Source organism: Rattus norvegicus, chromosome 3, assembly GCF_021556685.1.
Source record: "Rattus norvegicus strain SHRSP/BbbUtx chromosome 3, alternate assembly SHRSP_T2T, whole genome shotgun sequence".
NCBI lineage: Eukaryota > Metazoa > Chordata > Mammalia > Rodentia > Muridae > Rattus > Rattus norvegicus.
Window position 1 is genome coordinate 138,183,108 of NC_141536.1, and position 18,115 is coordinate 138,201,222.

General features: G+C 42.7%; 1 protein-coding gene across 9 annotated transcripts in view; it reads left to right on the forward strand.

Annotated features, from left to right (window-relative positions):
• Positions 1-16,944, forward strand: part of Syndig1 (synapse differentiation inducing 1) — a 166,238-nt gene extending 149,294 nt beyond the window's left edge. For all 9 annotated transcript variants that reach the window (XM_087653363.1, XM_087653362.1, NM_001025020.1 and 6 more), the window contains 1 exon segment: positions 15,783-16,944. In XM_087653363.1, coding sequence (XP_087509489.1) covers positions 15,783-15,941 — 159 coding nt within the window. In that variant the 3' untranslated portion in view covers positions 15,942-16,944.
• The last annotated feature ends 1,171 nt before the right edge of the window (positions 16,945-18,115 follow it).

The window sequence follows — 18,115 nt, forward strand, 5'->3', positions numbered from 1 at the left end:
AAGGAAGGAACTCAAGCAGGGCCAGAACCTGGAGTCAGAAAGTGATGCAGAGGCTGGGGAGGAGTGCTACTTACTGGTACTGGAGCTGGCTTTCTTACAGCACCCAGGGCCACTAGCTCAGCAGTGGCACCACTCACAATTTTCTAGGACCTCCACATCAATCATCCATGAAGAAAATGCCTCAAATGCTAATATGGTGAAGGGACTTTTGCAATTCATGTTCCTCTTCCCAAATAAGCAGCTAGTGCCAAGTTGACATAAAACTAGCCAGAACCATCATCTTGCTATGGGCTGGGAGTAAAATAGCTTCTATAGGCTCCAGTGTTTGAGCACTTGATCCCTGGCTGGAGTGCTCTTTTGTGAGATTATGGAATCTTTGGGGCCTCCCTGGAGGATGTGAGTTGGGAGCATTCGTTTGCCAGTAGTTTCTGGTCAGGGGTCTTCTCTAGGTTACAGGCATCTATGTCCTGTGTCCTATATGGAAGACTAAGATGCTGCTAATTGTTCATTTTCCTATAATGGAATTAATCCTAGAATAAGAGCTCCAACTTTTGACCACAAAGGTCTCACCTCCGCTGCTCATTCAGAAATGGGTTTCAACATAAGGAGCCAATAGGAACACAAACATTCGGTCTATTACATATTGGCACACAGACATACCTCAATGGAATGAATGGCAAAACTACCTACTAAAGCTCTTCTTCTGAGGTGAGTATTTTCTAGTAAGAGATGAACTTTATGTGGGTTTGTGATTTACAGCCTTTTCTCTCGTAGATGTGTCCTCAGCAGAAACCTGAGGACACAAAAAACACTGTGCTTACCAGGGGGTCCTCCTTCAGTTTTATTTCACCTGTCAAATAAATTCTGACACCTGGCTCCCTTGCTGCTAAGGTGTCATCACAAATTTCACATTATTTTAAGACAGGACCTCTTGCTGCAAGTAAATAAAGACAAACATGAGACCCCCAAAAGAGTGGGTTCAGAGGGGTATGAATCTGGCTAGTAGACTCTGCCACCTTTAGCAAGCAATGAGTTTCTAGGGAAGAAATCGCAGGCTAGATATGTGTCCAGCAAAAGCCCAACATACCTATATCCTGGCTGCAGGTACAGAGCAAGTAAAGTAGGTTAAAACCTAGCACCTTTGCTAAGCAAGCCAGTATAAGACAAGACAAATATCTGAAATTATTATTGAAGAAGTATTGAAGATAGGGACAGCGACATAGAAAATAAGCCACTGGTAACAAATTCCATTTCCACAGTCAGCTCTAGGATAGTCATCACTGACAAGGCCAGCACCTATGTTATTCTTTCATTACCATACTTTTTAACTCATGTCGGGAAAAATGGCTTAGATGATTTGATGCAGCTGTAAAATAAGAATTGGGAAAACCCTTCATTAAAGGAATATTGTTCAGTGTCACCCATGAGCAAGGTACTATGCTAACTATTGACAATTAACATGTGAGCAAGGAAGCAGTATGACTAGAAGTATTGGATAAGAAAGAGTTCACTTGTGTTGAGACTGGGAGACATCCTTCCGGGGAGATTGGTCAAATGCACTAAGGTTAGATGAGGATCCTAGAGAAGTGGCCAGTGAGGCTGGGAAAAAAAGAACTGGAACAGGGACGCATGAAACAAAGCTTGAAGGCCTTGGAGACCCCTAAAATTGAGGGATGTTCTGAGAAGAGGCAAGAGAAGGTAGGAAAGGAAATGATAATAAGATGTGTACCTTTTTGTAGTCTTCTCCAGTGCAGCCAGATGTGGACAGACCAGAGGAAACTGCCTAGATGAATCTGAGAGAAACAAAGTGGAGTCTGAATTTAAAGCTGTTGGTCATTGTGACAGATCAGCAAGTGAAAGGGTGGTAAACAAGAATGCCAATATTGCCAGTGGCCAGCTAGGATGATTACAAGTTTAGCTGTGATTTTGGCAAAGTAATCAAGTAGTGGTGTATATGTGTGAGGCTGGAGTTAGGAAGCAGAGGTTCAGTTCATGGAGATGGTAGTTGAATGTGTGGGGTTGATGAGTGGTCAATAGTAAAGCAAGGATAGGAAGGCCTTTGAACTGAGCCTTTGATGGTTCTTCCTGGCTTTGTTCGGCAGTTCCACCATGCTGTCTCCATGTCTTAACTCTCATTTATTCTATTCAGGACTAAGTGAGCCCCTCTGGTTTACTTAGAACTCATCTCCTGATTCAGTTACGATAGTCCTCTGCCATTGCTTTGAATATTTTCTACCCTACTGTCTCCATTCTCTCACTGTGTGCTACATTTCCTTAGAGGTCCTCATTTCTGTTCTTTTCTATGCCTGCCTTGCTGATATTTTTAAATCTGTCTTCCAGAACACAAATTCTTTCTTCATCTGTATCAAATGAATCATCTGCTTTGCAACCATACTGGTTCTATTCTTCAGCTTTTGAAAATTCTTGCTGCTTTCTATTCTAGATTTTGTTTCATGTTTTAATATGACCTATTACCCACTATAAATTAATTATAGCTTTCTGTTCCCTCTTAATCACTGAAATTATTTAAGTTGTTGTGAACATTAGATTGCCATAGACCTCTTGTCCAGATTCTGCAAACTCTACAACTGTACTCTCTTAGATTTCTACAGCTAGATTAAAATAGAATTGCTTTGAAGGGACATGATTCTGGAGGTAACAATTCTGCTTCGGTGGTATTCTCACCTACCTCTGGTGTACCCTGCAGTTTATAATTTCCTATTGTGGGTCTAAATAGAGAAATAGAGCCAGGTTCATTTTTTTTCCTCTGCTCGAAACCCATGAGCCATAGCTGAGGATTGTCATGTCCTTAGAGACCATCTTTGTCGTTTTATTTTTTCCACTTGAGTGCTAAATCCATTTGTATTTTAATTTCTCAGCAGGGCACTTGTACCCTGAATATAATAAGCAGAGCCCACACCTCTGATTAGCCTGGCCTTGGTTTGATTGCTTACTCAAGGGCCAGGGCAAACAGAGAGCTTGCAGATTTCTGCAGTATAGAGGAAGAGTTTTTAGCCCTTTGCATAGAGAGGATACTCTTCTGAATTTCTGGTTTTATGCATGGGCTCTCTCTTCAATGACCAAGTTACCTTCTCTCCACATCAAAGCATTGGAAATTCAGCCACAGGGCCCAGACCTGTTTCCTGGATGCACACTGCACAGCACCTACATGATTTCTATTGGAAGGCTAGGTCAGGTGCCATCTCAGTGGAATACAAACTGGATTCTTTCACAGGAGAACATCATTCTAAGTAAGACCCTTGAAAACAGAAAACTCTTCGAAAACAAAAAGTATAAACAATACAATTCAAGTCCTGGGAGAACTTGGGGGAGAGGGATGAATCTAGTTGAAATAAATTATATGAAATTTTTAAAAAATCAATAAAAACATTTTTAAGAGTAAGTAGTCATTCCTTCCTGGGGGACATATTCATCTTTCACATATTTTATGCAGGAGGCACTGGTGGGCTACCCTGGATATGGAAATATCCAGGTAGACTTCTCCACCAGTCATCTGAGCTATGCAATCACAGTTTCTACTAAGCCAACATGAGGTCAGTATATACAGGAGTAAGAGCAGGCACTGGGTAAGGGACAGTAGCACAAGTATCACTCTTAGAAACTCCTGGTTCTGTGACTGTCTTATTTTTTTTCTCACCCTCCATTTGCCATTTGATGGCATGCAAAAATCAATTCCACAAAAGTTAAGCATTTCTATGATGTTGCTTCTACCTTCTAGAAGATACTACATTTAAAAATAGAAAGATACAACACCACAGGCTGCATTCCAAATTGACACTTTGCTTAGCTTGTACCAGGTTCAGCTGACCACAGCTGTCAAAGGCCCATAAGCTTTGTATCTAACTTTGGGTCTCCATTATGGGCTCCTGAATTGGGGCTTCTTCAGAGCTAGGTGCAAGCAAGGCTGGCTTTGACGAACACACACACACACACACACACACACACACACACACACACACACAGGCAGCCTGGTGGAGCACCATCCTTTCCATCCTTGTTTCACTTGAATTATAAAAAAATTAAAAAATAAGTCAGCTCTGAATATTATGTGAATTCTCCAAGAACAAAGCTTGCTCCTAGCATTAGCAGAGGATCTTGAGACTCATGTTCTGGCGTGGTTGCCAAGCTGGGATTGGTGACTGCCTTACATGCTGATGTCAACCAAAGTGGGTAAGTAGTCAGGTTGCAATTCATATTTAAATTGGCTATTTCATAATGTGTATGTTTTCATATGAAAACAAACACAAGTTCCTTGAAACCGAGTGCACCTTGTACCTCTGAGAGATTACATTGGCCTCAAGGCCATTGAGCTGCCATGGCCTGACTCTTCTTTCTTATATTCTTTTCACATTTGCTTTTAATGTGCCTCCTTGCTACTCTAGGTTCTTTGTATTTGATCACGACTTTATTCAAAAATCAACATGTTACATTTTGTCCATTTTACTTCCCTGTAGAGAAGCTCTGCTAAAAGCTTAATTGTCTCAAACACTATCTTGAGACCATGACCAGAACTATACAAAATGTCACAAATGTCTTTCTTCATGAAAACTAAATGAATAAATGAATAAGTGGCAAGAAATCATGGGTTTGTTGGTAAAATCTTGCCCCACCCAGAATTTATCTAAATGCTCTAAGTATAGCAGGCTACCCTGCTCCTGAGTGACAAAGAATAAAACCTGAGCCTGAGTAAACCATAGTGATAATGGCATAAGGGAAAGTAGGACTTTAAAAAGAATCATTTATTAATGCACAGTAATTGGACATATTAAGCTGTTTTGAAGCAGCATACTTTTTCTGTGCTTGGAGTTGTTTTGACATGTATTTAAAGCAAGGGAAACTTTCTCAGCTACTCAAATTAGAAGACCAGCAATGAGTTGGGAATACATCCTCATAAAGACGCTAGATCATGGCCATGTGTGTGGAAAGGAGATGCCGAGGAAGGAGACATCATTGTGGGTGATTGTTGACATGCCTCCCAACTATGTTCTCTTGCCAAAACCTGTGTTGGCTCCAGTGACTAGCTTGTAACCAAAAGGACACAGGAAAGGGTATGCTCTGAGTCCTCTGTTGAGTTTCCTTTTTCTTGCCTCTCATATGGAGCCCTGAGGTGCCACTCAGGGAGTGCAGCTATCAAGGGCCATCATATTGGACAGGGAAAGATGTAAGGCACTGATGAAGCCATCTTGGATTCTTCAGAAGAGCACACCCACCAGTTAGATACTAAGCGACCCTATTTAATACCAAATTAATAGAAGTTAGATGGTCTGACCTGAATTCCTGACTCTAAAAATCACAGATATAGTTCAATGTCTGTGGACTCACTTAGTATAGTAACAGATAATTAAGAAGGTCAGTCCTCTCTATACCCACAGGGAAGTCATCAGTGGGGGAAAAATATGAGCAGGTAACACAGTTCTTAGTTTACATTAAAAAACAAGTAGTTGACTAGGAAACCAGAGGCTTACAACGGGAGGAATTAATAACTGGACACTTGTCCAAGTAAAAGTGAATGGTAAGATCCAGCTGACACCTGTCAATTAACTTGCACCTTGAACCCTCTTACATTTTCGTTTTTCAATTCTAAGGTTGCCCTTACTTACTGCACTCTGCAGTGCTCTATCTCCTAGCTCTAACCCTTCCCACACCCATAGATGTCTACAAAGCAAAAGATAAACCGGGAGAGCTTTCTGATTGCATCATGCTCTTGAACCTATCCAACCTCACCTACAACATTGTTGGTTCTAGGAACAGTAAGCTTAATCACTAAGGAAAAAAAAAAGACTCATTATATAGCTCTGGATAGTGTCAACTCCTGATCCCTCTACCCCAGTCTTATGAGCTGAGATTATAAAAATGTATCACCACATCAAGCAAAAGGACTTTTTGTGAGTCACATCGGGCATAGCTGAAGCATTTTTCTAATAGAAAGCAATCCAATGTGATCTATCAGTCAGCAGATTGGGATGTGGGAGGTCATGGAAATAACATGAAACATTTTTTGACACAGCAGATGGTATCAGTGTTGACATCCACATGCATTGGCTTTTGAGGTTCTCATTGCAAAGGACCTATGACTGCTGGAAAGCTCATAGCAGAGTGACTGGTCATGGATGGGGAGGGCAAATATTTGGGGGAGTAAGCTCTGAGAAGGGGCTTGTCCACAGCAGTGATATAGGGAACTGACCTGAACGTCCTAGAGGTTGGCCTTTAAGGAATATCTCAAGGAATTTTACATAGATCTTTAGTAAAATCTACATGGCCATACATTTTAGTTAGAGTTGTATTGCTGGGAACAGACACCATGACCAAGGCAACTCTTATTAAGGACAACATTTAATTGTGGCTGGCTGACAGATTCAGAGGTTGAGTCCATTACCATCAAGGCCAGAGCATGGCAGCATCCAGGGAGGCATAGGACTGGAGGAGCTGAGAGCCCCACCTCTTGTTCCAAAGGCAGCTAGGAGAAGACTGGCTTCCAAGTAGCTAGAAAGAGGGTTTAAAGCCCATGCCCACAGTGACACATCTACTCCAACAAGGCTACACCTGCTCCAAAAAGGCCACACCTCCTAATAGTGCCACACTATGAGCCAAGAATATACAAACCATCGTACCATGCCTTCTTATCCTACACCAGCCCTTTTGCTTACCTTTCCTGCCTCTACATTCTCAGTGGCCTTTTCTGGGACCACCTTCACATTGCTGTCTGTACTTAATCCTGGTCTCAGCATCATTCTGGGTTCCCAGCCTGACTAGAATGACATTTATGATAAGAAGAAATATTTTCAGTGACACATGCATCTAAAGTATTGCCACTATCTTAGTTCTATCCTAAAAACATTTTTAATATTACAATAAGAGGTAAAAAGAAAGCCATAAAGGAACAGAAAAAAAGGACATGGAGACACCAGAAACAATGACGGTGAGATTCACAAAGATGTGAGAAGACCAGAGAGGGTTGTAGCACAGGCACTGTAGCCTGAAAGAAATCCATGAAAATCCCATGAGCATTAGTCCCATATACCTGTCAGCCTTGTTGTGTTCTTAAATGTTAAGTAACATCCAGCAATTGCCTGACCAACCAAACCTGAGCCCAAAATGAGACCTGAACCAAATGGCGAAGCCCTTGCAATGGGTCTGGGCTATAGTCATAGGTAGGATAAAGAACATTTTTTAAATTTTGCAATTAATATTTTCAGAGAGCTAAAAAGTGAAATTAGTTGTCTAAAGCAAAACAAGGAAGTAAATACATAGCAGTGAGAGAACAAGAAGAGTCCTTGGAAATAGAGCAGTGTGGTACTCAGAATTAAATCCCATAAAGGGCTTGGAGAATGGCTAAGGAAAAATCTCTTAAAGTGTGACAAAGGGCAAGAAGTGGACACACACACACACACACACACACACACATACACACACACACTCATAAATGAGAGCCAGTGGAAAATTTGTTCAACAGTTGAATAGCAAGGACTTTCAGTTTGGCAGTTTAGAATACCAGGAAAAATGATCCTAGAGAGAAGGAAATGGTCACTGAAATTAACTAAGTATTCCTGATGCTGAACTAATAAGTGTTGGAAGTGAGAAATGCATGAGAAAAGTTGTAAGAAAGTAAGGAAAAGGTCCCAGCTCAGTTATATATCCAGCTAAATTGTCACTCAAGTGGGTAGAATTCACAGCAATTTACAGCTATGTACAGTCACAAGCATGGATTTCCAGGCAACTTCCAGAGCCCATGTTGCAATGATATGCCTTCCTGAGTGGAGGCTGGGGGGTCCAGAAAATAGAACTGCACTGAAGTGAGTAGCACAAAGTCTAAGTGTGATGTCACCTACTTTTAATCCCAGCACTCAGGAGGTAGAGTCAGGTGGATCTCTATGAGTCTGAGACCACTCTAATATACATAGTGCCAAGGCTACCTTTGTTCAAGAAATGGGATGTGGGATTTTCAGGAAGGCTGCATGAAAGGACAGGAGGACAGGAGAAAAACAGTGCAAATTTTGAGTTTGAACTTTTGCCCGGGCCCATGGTCTGTGGAAGAATTCTCATTAGTGGTACTAGTCAAGCAGGCATGAGCACAGATCTCAGCCAGCATATATCCAATGGGACATAACAGATAGCCCACAGTGTGCAGTTTAGGTACTACAGCCAGGAGGGCTGATAACTTCGGGAGATAGCTGAACTTTTCGGCATCCAGGTCAAACTTCACGATCTCAATGTACACAGAAAACTACTCTGAGCACCTAAAGGCAGTGAATGTTGTAGAATTGTAGCCTGTCTACTACCAAGTAGATGAGCTGCTGTTATCAGGCCCTTCTCCAGGAAATAGAAAAACCATCACACCTTGGTGTGCACTCAACAAGTGGTAAATGTTTTGGGGTCTTCCATATAGCCCACATGAAGGTGGTTGCTATATGTTCTTTACCTGTTCAGATGCTGGCCCTGGACCTATGCAGATGAGCAGATGAGCCTGCCAATCAGACAAGCATGGGTCCCTGCATGCATGCATGCGTTCCTGTGTGTGTGTGTGTGCGTGTGTGTGTGTGTGTGTGTGTGTGTGTGTGTGTGCGTGCGCGCGTGTGCGCAGTGGAAGGTGCTGTGAGGCAGGCTGCCCTTAAGAGCTTGCCCATGTTATGTGGTTTCTAGTATTCTATATTCAAAGCATTCTCACTTCAGAAGCTAACAGCTGAGGCCACTTTCTTACTCACTTTTCTTTTACTATTGCCAAAATCGGGCCAAAATCAGGCTCCAAAAACAGGTTATAACCCAAATTGTCTCAGAGCCTGTTAGTGAGTGTGCTCTGTTTAGGACAATCAAGGTGACCTTAATGTGGCATGCTAAGGTGTAACAATACTCAAGAATGCAAAAAGTTTTACTGTTAGCCCAAACCTGGAGTTTGAAAGTGCACATGGAGATAACTACTCAATTTTCACATCTAAGCAGTAGCAAATGGGTAGATATGTGTAGATAGGCTTTTCATGTGCCCTTCATTTGTCTTAAACATCGTATATATGCCAGCTAAGCTTGGAATGAACACTGCTTGCCTCTCAGGGTCATCACCTTACAGGGTTCACATTTGATCCACTGTACTGCTTCCACTGGTAATACAGCTCTTGGTACCTTGTCCTGGCACAGTGAAGGTTACATGGCAATAAATAATGGGCATGTCTGTAGTAATGCAAAGAACTGTAAAGCAGTCAGGTACTCATACTGGAGGAAACATGGGCAGTTAAAGTCACTTACAGTGCTAATAATTTTCAGAGAGATGATTACAATGGCTGCCCGAGCTTGTCATAAATTCAAGGAGGTGGGGATCTATTGTTTGCTACCAAGGCCCTCACGCTGCACATGACTCAGGCCTCTCCATAAACATCCAGCAGGCTGGATCGGTGGGTGATATGGAACACGGAAGCGTCTGGCCTGATTGCCTCTCTCCCCTTAGGATAGTGACTACTGGAAGGACAGAGCAGCAGGGCAGTCTTTCAGAGAGAATTGTAGTTTTCCATAAACCTCAACCTAAAGCAGTTTCTAGTAAATAAACTCCAGCTCATCAAAATTTTAATCTAGAGGTAGAGAAATGTCAGCATAGGGTCGGTCACTTGCCCATCGAAAGACCAGTGACCAGGTGCTTTGGAGAATATAGTTTGCCCACATCAAGAGACTGTGTGAGCTTTCCTTGGTGCCACTAATATCAGGGTCGCAGGACGTCTGAATCATCTGAGAGATTTTTAAATTTGAACACAGGTCTGTGGACACATTGGATGTGGAAACGCTAGGACCATGAGTTTCTGCAGTTATCAGGACAATTTTCCTGACTCCATAGAATTGCCTCAATTTCTTTCATTCTGTAGCAGTTTCACTCTACCCAAATGTGGAACCAACACAAAGCCATACGATCTGACTGTAAACCTACTATGAAACTTTCAACTGAAGTCCCTGTTAAAGAGCAAGTCAGCAAATGCACTGCAGAGGGAGGAGGGACTAGAGAGAGAAGAGGATATTCCAGCCTGGGAAGCTACGCTACATCTGTTGGATATCCCACAGGCCTGGGTCTTCAGCAAATAGAGGAGACATTAGGCAAGTTAGGTGAGGTTAGCTATATAGATCTCTAGATCTGGAAATGTCTGGACCCACAAGGAGACTCTGCAGGAATCCTGGCAGAACCACTCTGCTCCTCCACAGAAAGCTTGTCTCAGCTGAAATAGCACTTCATTCATGCATAAGGTGAACTGCTTTCTTGAGTCTTAATGGCTACTTTTGCTCTCTGATTTTAAGGTATTTTATATCTTTACAAACAGGAAAGAAGGGAGCTTTTTAACTCAGGAAACAGAGTATTTATAGTGGGCTCTGCATGCCCAGCCCCTCATGGTTTAAATTTTCTCTCTGCATCTCTCTGTCTCTCTCTCTGTGTCTCTCTCTGTCTCTCTGTCTCTGTCTCTCTCTCCCCTTTCCTCCCTCCCCCTCCCCCTATCCCTTCCACTTCCTTCTTCTCCCTCTCCCTCTCCCTCTCCCTCTCCCTCTCCCTCTCCCTCTCCAGCTATGTCTAATACACTGTGCTTGCAGCTGTGAATGCATTATGGTATGGTTGCTTATTATGTACCTCCTGTCCCTCCACGTCTGTCTGCTATCTGTCTGTCTGCTACCTGTCTCTCTCTCTCTCTCTCTCTCTCTCTCTCTCTCTCTCTCTCTCTCTCTTTCTCTCTCTCTCTTTCTCTCTCTCTCTCTGTATGTGTGTGTTGTGTGTGTGTTGTGTGTGTGCATGTGTGCACACAACAGACACACACATGTTGACGTGTACATACACATATGTGTACAGAAGCTTGTAGATGCAGAAGTCAGCATCCAAAATCTTCCACAAGCACTTTCTATTTACTTTTGAGACAGTATCTCCCTAAAACTAGAGCTTGTAATTTGTCTAGACAACTAGTCACCAAGCACCGAGAATCCTTTGGTTTCTGCCTCTCAGCACTGAATTTTCAGGTATACACTGCCACAGCAAACTAGGGGTTGATCTCAGGTCCTCATGTTAACACACAAGCTCTTTACAATCTAAGCTATCATTCCGGCCCAGTTTATTTATCTGTGGGCTGAAATCCACATGTGCAGTGTTCAAGCATATAGAAGCTCTAGCACTGACTGTGAAGCTAAAGACTTCCCTGTGCCCTACTCCTCTAGATGCAAGGGTACAGAGCAAGCCACTGATACTCCGGACTAGTAAACTGGCTGCTCTTTCTGTATTATGATAGACATTTTTTACAACATGTTAGCTAAAGGGCAGGAAAATAAACATCCAGACACAAGAGATCTTGTCCCTAATACCCTGAAGAAAGTGCAAGTGATAGTTTTCCCACTATGTTAATGGGTATGCTAACTAACCAGGCTTCTAATGACTTTGTGATTCATAACATCTTTGTGGCCAGGAAGGTGTATATAGATAGGTGGGGGTATTTCGTGGTTAGTATATTTTTAGCCTGGTGGCTTTCAAAGTTCTGGGTTCTAAAGTAACAGAGGAAGAACTAGAGAAAAGCCACCTGTGGTGGTCCTCTTGAGGTTCAGTCTCTTAGCTCAGGAGGCTGAATTTGGTTATACTTAAAAGCCGGGTGAGATTAGATTCTGTTCTATCTAGAGCATGTCTCAGGTGGTCAACCTGTGTATGCCTCTGTAGTAGTATTAGTTACTTTCTCCCAACAACCACATAGTAGTTTCCCAGTAGCTTTAGGAATAGGGGGCAGCCCTATCATTTGGACATCCTAGAAGAAACATCTTGAGACACAGTGAAGGTGAACAAGTTGTCTATCTGGAAGGTGACTGAGGGCAGAAAGACCTGAAGGAAGAATCAAGAATAGGATGCCAGTAGCCACTGAGGCAAGGTGGGATCTGAGTGCTGAATCCTGAGGAAAGATTGAAGACTCAGCACAAGGAAAGAACAGGAAAAACTAGGGAACAGGTTCCAAGTTTTTCCAGCCCAGGTAGTAGACATCATCTACAGGACAGTGAAGTGACCACAACCAAATTCAAATTAGAACTGCCAAGCCAATTCTTCCAGACCTCTAGCCACAGAAATTGGGACATATGGAGTAGCCTTGCTTATGGCCAGAGAGATAGGAGAGGGCATGTTTCTTATGAACCAATGATGGACATTGCACAAATTTCTAAACTGTGAAGGCTGAGGCCTATTCTGGGACAGAGAGCAATAAGTGATGTCAGGTATCAAGCAAGTGGCTAGTTCACATTCAAATACGAAGTATTTCCACTCCCATAGGATATCTTGAGGCCAGCTTTATGGTGGGCTTTCTAAACACTCACTTTTGCCACAGAAGTTTCTTGTGTAGGACAGAGTACAGATAAATAAGAGTTCTTAATTATTCTAGGCACCGTTCATTCCAACCAACTTCCCTACCCCCATCTTGTCTACGTTGCCTGGAGGCACTGGTTGCATCTGTCTCTTGTCCCTGCTCCTTCCCTTCCTCAACAGAGTGGCCAGGAGCAACTGGACTACTTGACTTAAGCCAACCTTTCTTGTGAAGAAAGTACTTGCACACAGTCTTGCCTCCATCACCTGCAGATAGGTCAAGTATTCCTACTTCCATATGTAGTGATAAACATGTCCTAGACCCCGATGCTGTCAGCTAGGACAGAGGCATTTCTTTTCCCAAAAGGACAAGAAGAAAGCCATAATAGTAACCACACTTAACTACTTTCTGAGATGAATGTACTGTTCTCATGGCTCTGAGACCCCAGGAACTCTCCGGTCCTAGGAAAAGCAAATGTTGAGTGCCTTGTTGAAGTACAGCTTAACTTTACCAACTTGATGCTTTGGCAATTTCTACTATACTGTCCTCTTGTCACACACCCTGAGTTGGAAGTAACGTTAAAGAACTGAAGAAAAATAGAGAGCGAGTTCTAAGGCAGGCTATGAGAAGGAAGGAATAACATTGAGTCTCAGACATGGAGACATTGGGTATGAGTGCTTTGGCTCCCTATGCTCAGAACCTTCAGAACAGGACCAGAACTCAAGTGTAAGACTGAGGAAACTGCTACTCCCTTCTTTTGCCCTTGGAAAAACAAAGATCAATTACTAAGGGAAAAGTATGCATGGCTTTTGAAGGAGATATTTCAGCACCTATATACTTGGCCATCCATTAATACTTATTGACTGCCCACCAACATCACCAACATTATCACCACCGCCACTTATGGGCATATTCTGAGCTTCCTCTTGATGACAGAGGACAGGGCAAGTACAGGCCCTGGTCCATAATAAGTACCCACAGGTAAAACTCTGATGAGATACAGAAGTGGCACTCAGAAGATTCTGCAGAAATGTCCTGATTAGATAAATTTCACCCTCCTCACTGGGCTTCCTCTGCCTCCCCTCCTCCATCCTATCCCAGGCTTACCAGGCTGGTATAACACCAGGCTGTGGCAAGCTGTGCAGATTGCCGATGTCTCAGGGCTGTTTGGGGTTAATGCCAAGAAGGGCAATTACAGTGAATTATGTTATAGGACATTGGAGTGTTTGGGAGTATTGCAAGATAAAATGAAACCCAGCTAATTATAGCTTAATTAATTAATTAGTGCTGTCCTTGGAGGCTTCTCATTTTAAATTCCCTCAACTCTGCTTCACAAGAACCTTGTCCATGGTTAGCTTTCAAGCTCAATGCCAAGACAAGAAATGAGGGAGGAAAAAAAATAAAGGCTAGATATAAAAATAATTTTTAAATCCCAAGTTTTCCTTTTCCAACTCCAGCCCCCATAATGACAACTCTGAAGCTACTAAGTTATTGTTAAATGCCTAGGCCATATATTTTGGCTTATTCCCTGACTAGATCTTAACTTATTTAACCATTCAATCTCTTCTATGTCTACCACTTAGTTAGTTACCTCTCCTTTAGTTCTGGCCTGCTTTCCTCCTCTTCCTCCTAGTCTCCCCAGCATCCCCTTGGTGTCTCCAAGTTCCCCTACCTGCTGGTGTTCATCCATCTCCTCAGCCTGTCTCCTGGTCTTGTCCTGCTCATTTTGTCCCCTGAATCCCTCCCTGTGTCTCCATTTATTCTCAAGATATTTACCCCAGAATCCTCACTCTTCTTGCCAGTGTCCCACCTCCTATTTCCTGCCTCAGCTCATTAGCCATCAGCATTTTTCTTGACAGGTGGAGCTTATAACAAAGTCTCTCTACAACTAGTTTTCAAGATTCCGAAGTCAGTATCCAGAGAAAGGGTTCATAGGCAGATGTGAGTTCTTATGAACAGATCACAGATTTCCTATCTCACTAAATCAGAATCAGGAGATTGTGGAAAATGGAAACTCACGTTATCTCCAAGTCTGACCACCTAAGGCTCATGACATATGTTATTATTTTTACATTAAGTGAATAGTATGGTCTCTTGTACTTACATATAATGCAGAAATTTCACAGATTTCACCCTAAAAAGTGGTGCCAGTGAGAAAATACAGATGTGTTAGGGATGATCATGAAAGTGAGTTAGGGGTTTCCACAGAATAGTGGGCTGTATTTTTACACTAACTAGAGTGTCCTCTCTTCATAGGATTAGCCTTCTTGGGCATCACTCAGAGCTACAGGGGACCATGTGTCTTGGCTGCATCCATTCCACTAGTCCATGAGCCATGTGACTCAGGAAGTCCCTTCATGGTGCTACAAGTTATACTAACAGTACTCCACTTCCTGAATCAAGGAACATGTGTAGTATAGCAAAGGGTCCCAGCCAGCAAAAGTATAGCAAACACTCGTGTTCCTCAACAATTCTAGAGCAGGGGCTTCTAGAACTGGCTCAGAGGCCCCTCAGTATTGACACAGGCTTCTGAAATCACCTCTGGGATTTTCCCTAGCCTCAAGACACCCATTATAGAGATATCCCCATAGCCATATCTCCAGACAAGAAGGACTATGTTTTACACAGGAGTTTCATATCTTATAGCAAACAAAACCTTTTCCAGAGTTCTTATGGAAATGAATGGCATCTACCCACAATACCCTGCTCCCGCCCCTCTTGGCTAGTGTATCTAGTCCTAACTTTGAAAAATAACAAGGAAGAGTTAAGTTAGAGAAGGGCCTACAATGTTTGCCTCAAAATACTGATTCTGAGCCAATACCTACTGTCTACATTACACTTTACTTCATGACCCCAAGAAGCGTAAATGCAACTAAGGCAATGTCTCATTATGTAACCCAGTGCTCAAGCACAAAGATGAAGGCCTTATACAGAATATTTTTACCAGTTGATAAATGTTACCAATCCTAGTAGGGGTGGGGAGCAGTCAGGAATCAAGGGTACCACAGCACTCCAAAGAATGGTGCCTCGAGCCTTCTGGGATACATTTAACAATACACTCTAATTTTCTCTCTTGGAAATGAGAAATAGTTTCCTCTTCTGTGCTTCTGCTGGGTTACAGGGGTTGAAATGTGCTTTAGAAATTGTTCTTGGTATATTGTTCCTGAGACCCTGCCTTCACATTAGTGGTCTCACATTGATAGTCAAGATATGACTTCCTTGAGACATGAGAGAATTGGGACTTGCCATGTGGGGAGCAGTGACAAACACCATCTATATGTTATTTTTTTCTTAAGTTAGAGGCTTACCTGGAGTCTAATCTTTATGAGAATAAATACTGTTCCCCTGTGTCCTTGCCTGTATTGGTGGAACCTGTCTGTAACCCAATGAAGTTAATGATTGGGAAGGAGACAAGCGGAACTCTCGCCATTCTAACTTGTTCACTCTCCCTTTCTTTTCCTCTGCTAACTGCAGACAAACAAAGCTGTGGCCAAAGGAGACTTCCATCAGGCCAGCACCAGCTCCCGGAGGGCCCTATTTCTGGCAGTGCTGTCCATTACGATTGGAACTGGCATCTATGTGGGTGTAGCTGTTGCCCTCATTGCCTACCTCTCCAAAAACAACCACCTGTGAGCTTTCCAAAGGCTGGCATGAAGGAGGGGGAGCTGAGCCAGATGTATGAGGGCAGAGAAGAGACATCTGTGTGTTACTGTACAGTACAAGGGATTGCCGGACAACTCCATGATGCCCTGGAATCTTCTACTCCTGGACTTCCTTTGTTTTTATCCTTCAACTTCATCTTCAGCACTGTGCAGAGCACCAGGCAGCCAGGAATGCTGATTCTTCCTCATGGAAGTTCCAAAGATTCCATCCCAGTGGCTGCCCCTGGATAAAGTCTACTGGATGGATGACAAGCCAGCTCTGTAGCCTGCCAGTGCCTGGACTAACACCCCATTAGCAATATACAAACAGTCAAAATATGTTTATTTTTTATGGAATATGGTGCAATAGGCAGAATGCAGAAGACATGTCATCACTAGCTTGTGGCCCGCTTAAATTCTCTGTGTGTACCCCATCTTTGTGGCTTCCTTGTCAGAAATAAGTGGGGCTGAGAAAGAAAGGAAAGCAACTGCTGGGAGATCTTCTGTCTCTCTGTCCACAGATGGATCCTGTCTGAGAATGCAGAATTAGAGGAGCATAATGCCTACCCTGGCCTTGCTCAGTCCCAGCACGCTGCCTCAGCTTGGAGCATCAGGCTTCTTGCAGATACCCAGCAATACACAGTTCTGGGGCCTCACTAATCTTAAAGGAGAGGAAGCCACAGCTCCTCTCAAAAACAAACCCAGTGTTTTCCCCGGGAGCCTGAGGGAAAGGAACTGTGAAGACACACCAGGTGTTTAACTCCTGGATGTTCATCCTGGTCATGAGCTTCAATGCTGGAGATCCCGGAAATGAGATGGGCCTTATTCTGTCCACTAAATGAATGGCTATTTTCTTGTCATTTTTTAAGTGCAAATCTTGCTTCATGCTGCTTCAGTTGCCAGATGAATGCTGAGAAATAAGTAATCACAGATGTTTTAATACCATGTCATTGCTGTTTTACGAGTGTTCATTATTTAACAAAAATTATCTTTTAGCTTGTTTGGTTATGACTTTTCTTTCTGATGAATGGTGATGTTTTGGCTCTGTTTTGATGATTTACTTCATGCTTTACTGGTAGAAAAGCCAGCCAGCATGAAGAAACTGTGGTTGGGTGACCTTGCAGGGCAAGAATCATGAATCACACAGTCCTGGCTACATAAATGTCCACATTGAGCACCACCAAAGGATACAGAAACCCTTTGTGTGGAGTTCTCCCTGTAGTACCTAAAATATCCCCAGTCTCTAGAATCCTAGCATCACAGACCTAGAAATCTTGACTTAACTAGTTAGAATTCAGCCTGGTAATTTCAATGTGTAGTACAGGTAAGAACTCCTACCTGGAATAATAACAAGTTTAGTCTCTCCCACGTGCCACTGCTCTCCTTGACCTTGAACTCGTAATGTTTTCAAAATCACTTTTCCTGAGTTGATAGCATTCATCTCAAAAAAAGATCATCCAGGCTTGACTGTGGGGTCTTTAGTCCCAGTCCTTGGGAGGCAGAAGCAGGCAGATCTCTCTGAGATCGAAGTCAACCTAACCTATAAAGCAAGTTCCAGGACAGTGAGTGCTTCATGGAGAAACCCTGTTTCAAAAATCGAAAACCAAAGCAAATAAACAAACAAAAAGAGGGATAATTTCAAGCATTCTCTAAGTAACATAGTTCTAGGAAGAATGTACCTATTATGTCCAAAGAGATACTCCCTAATGAGAGTTGAGTGAGCTCAACATACAGAACATATAGGTTTGGAGGTCAACCTAACCTGGATTCAAATTTTTCATACTTTTTTTTTCATTGTGTGGTCTTGGGCAAATGTTTGGAACTCTCTGAACTGTGTCTCTGGGATAGGAAAATTGAAAATGTTTGCTTCATACTTTTGCTGGGGACCACTTGGGTCCAAGAGAACAACAATGGGTATAAATAGGTATAGTAGGTGGATGACTCTAAATATTGTCAGGATTGTTCATGGCCATTTCACAGTTTGTTTTTATCATTTCAACTTTTAGCCCAACTCCTCTCAGGAGTTATGCCTCATGAACCATTGTACAAAATGTGGAGGGGTGCTTGTTCTGAAGTGATCCATTTTAAACTCAAGGTATGCTCAAACTTCCACTTGGTAGATTTGGTAAATATATAATTTCAGTCTGTCTAGGCAAGTTAGTCCAC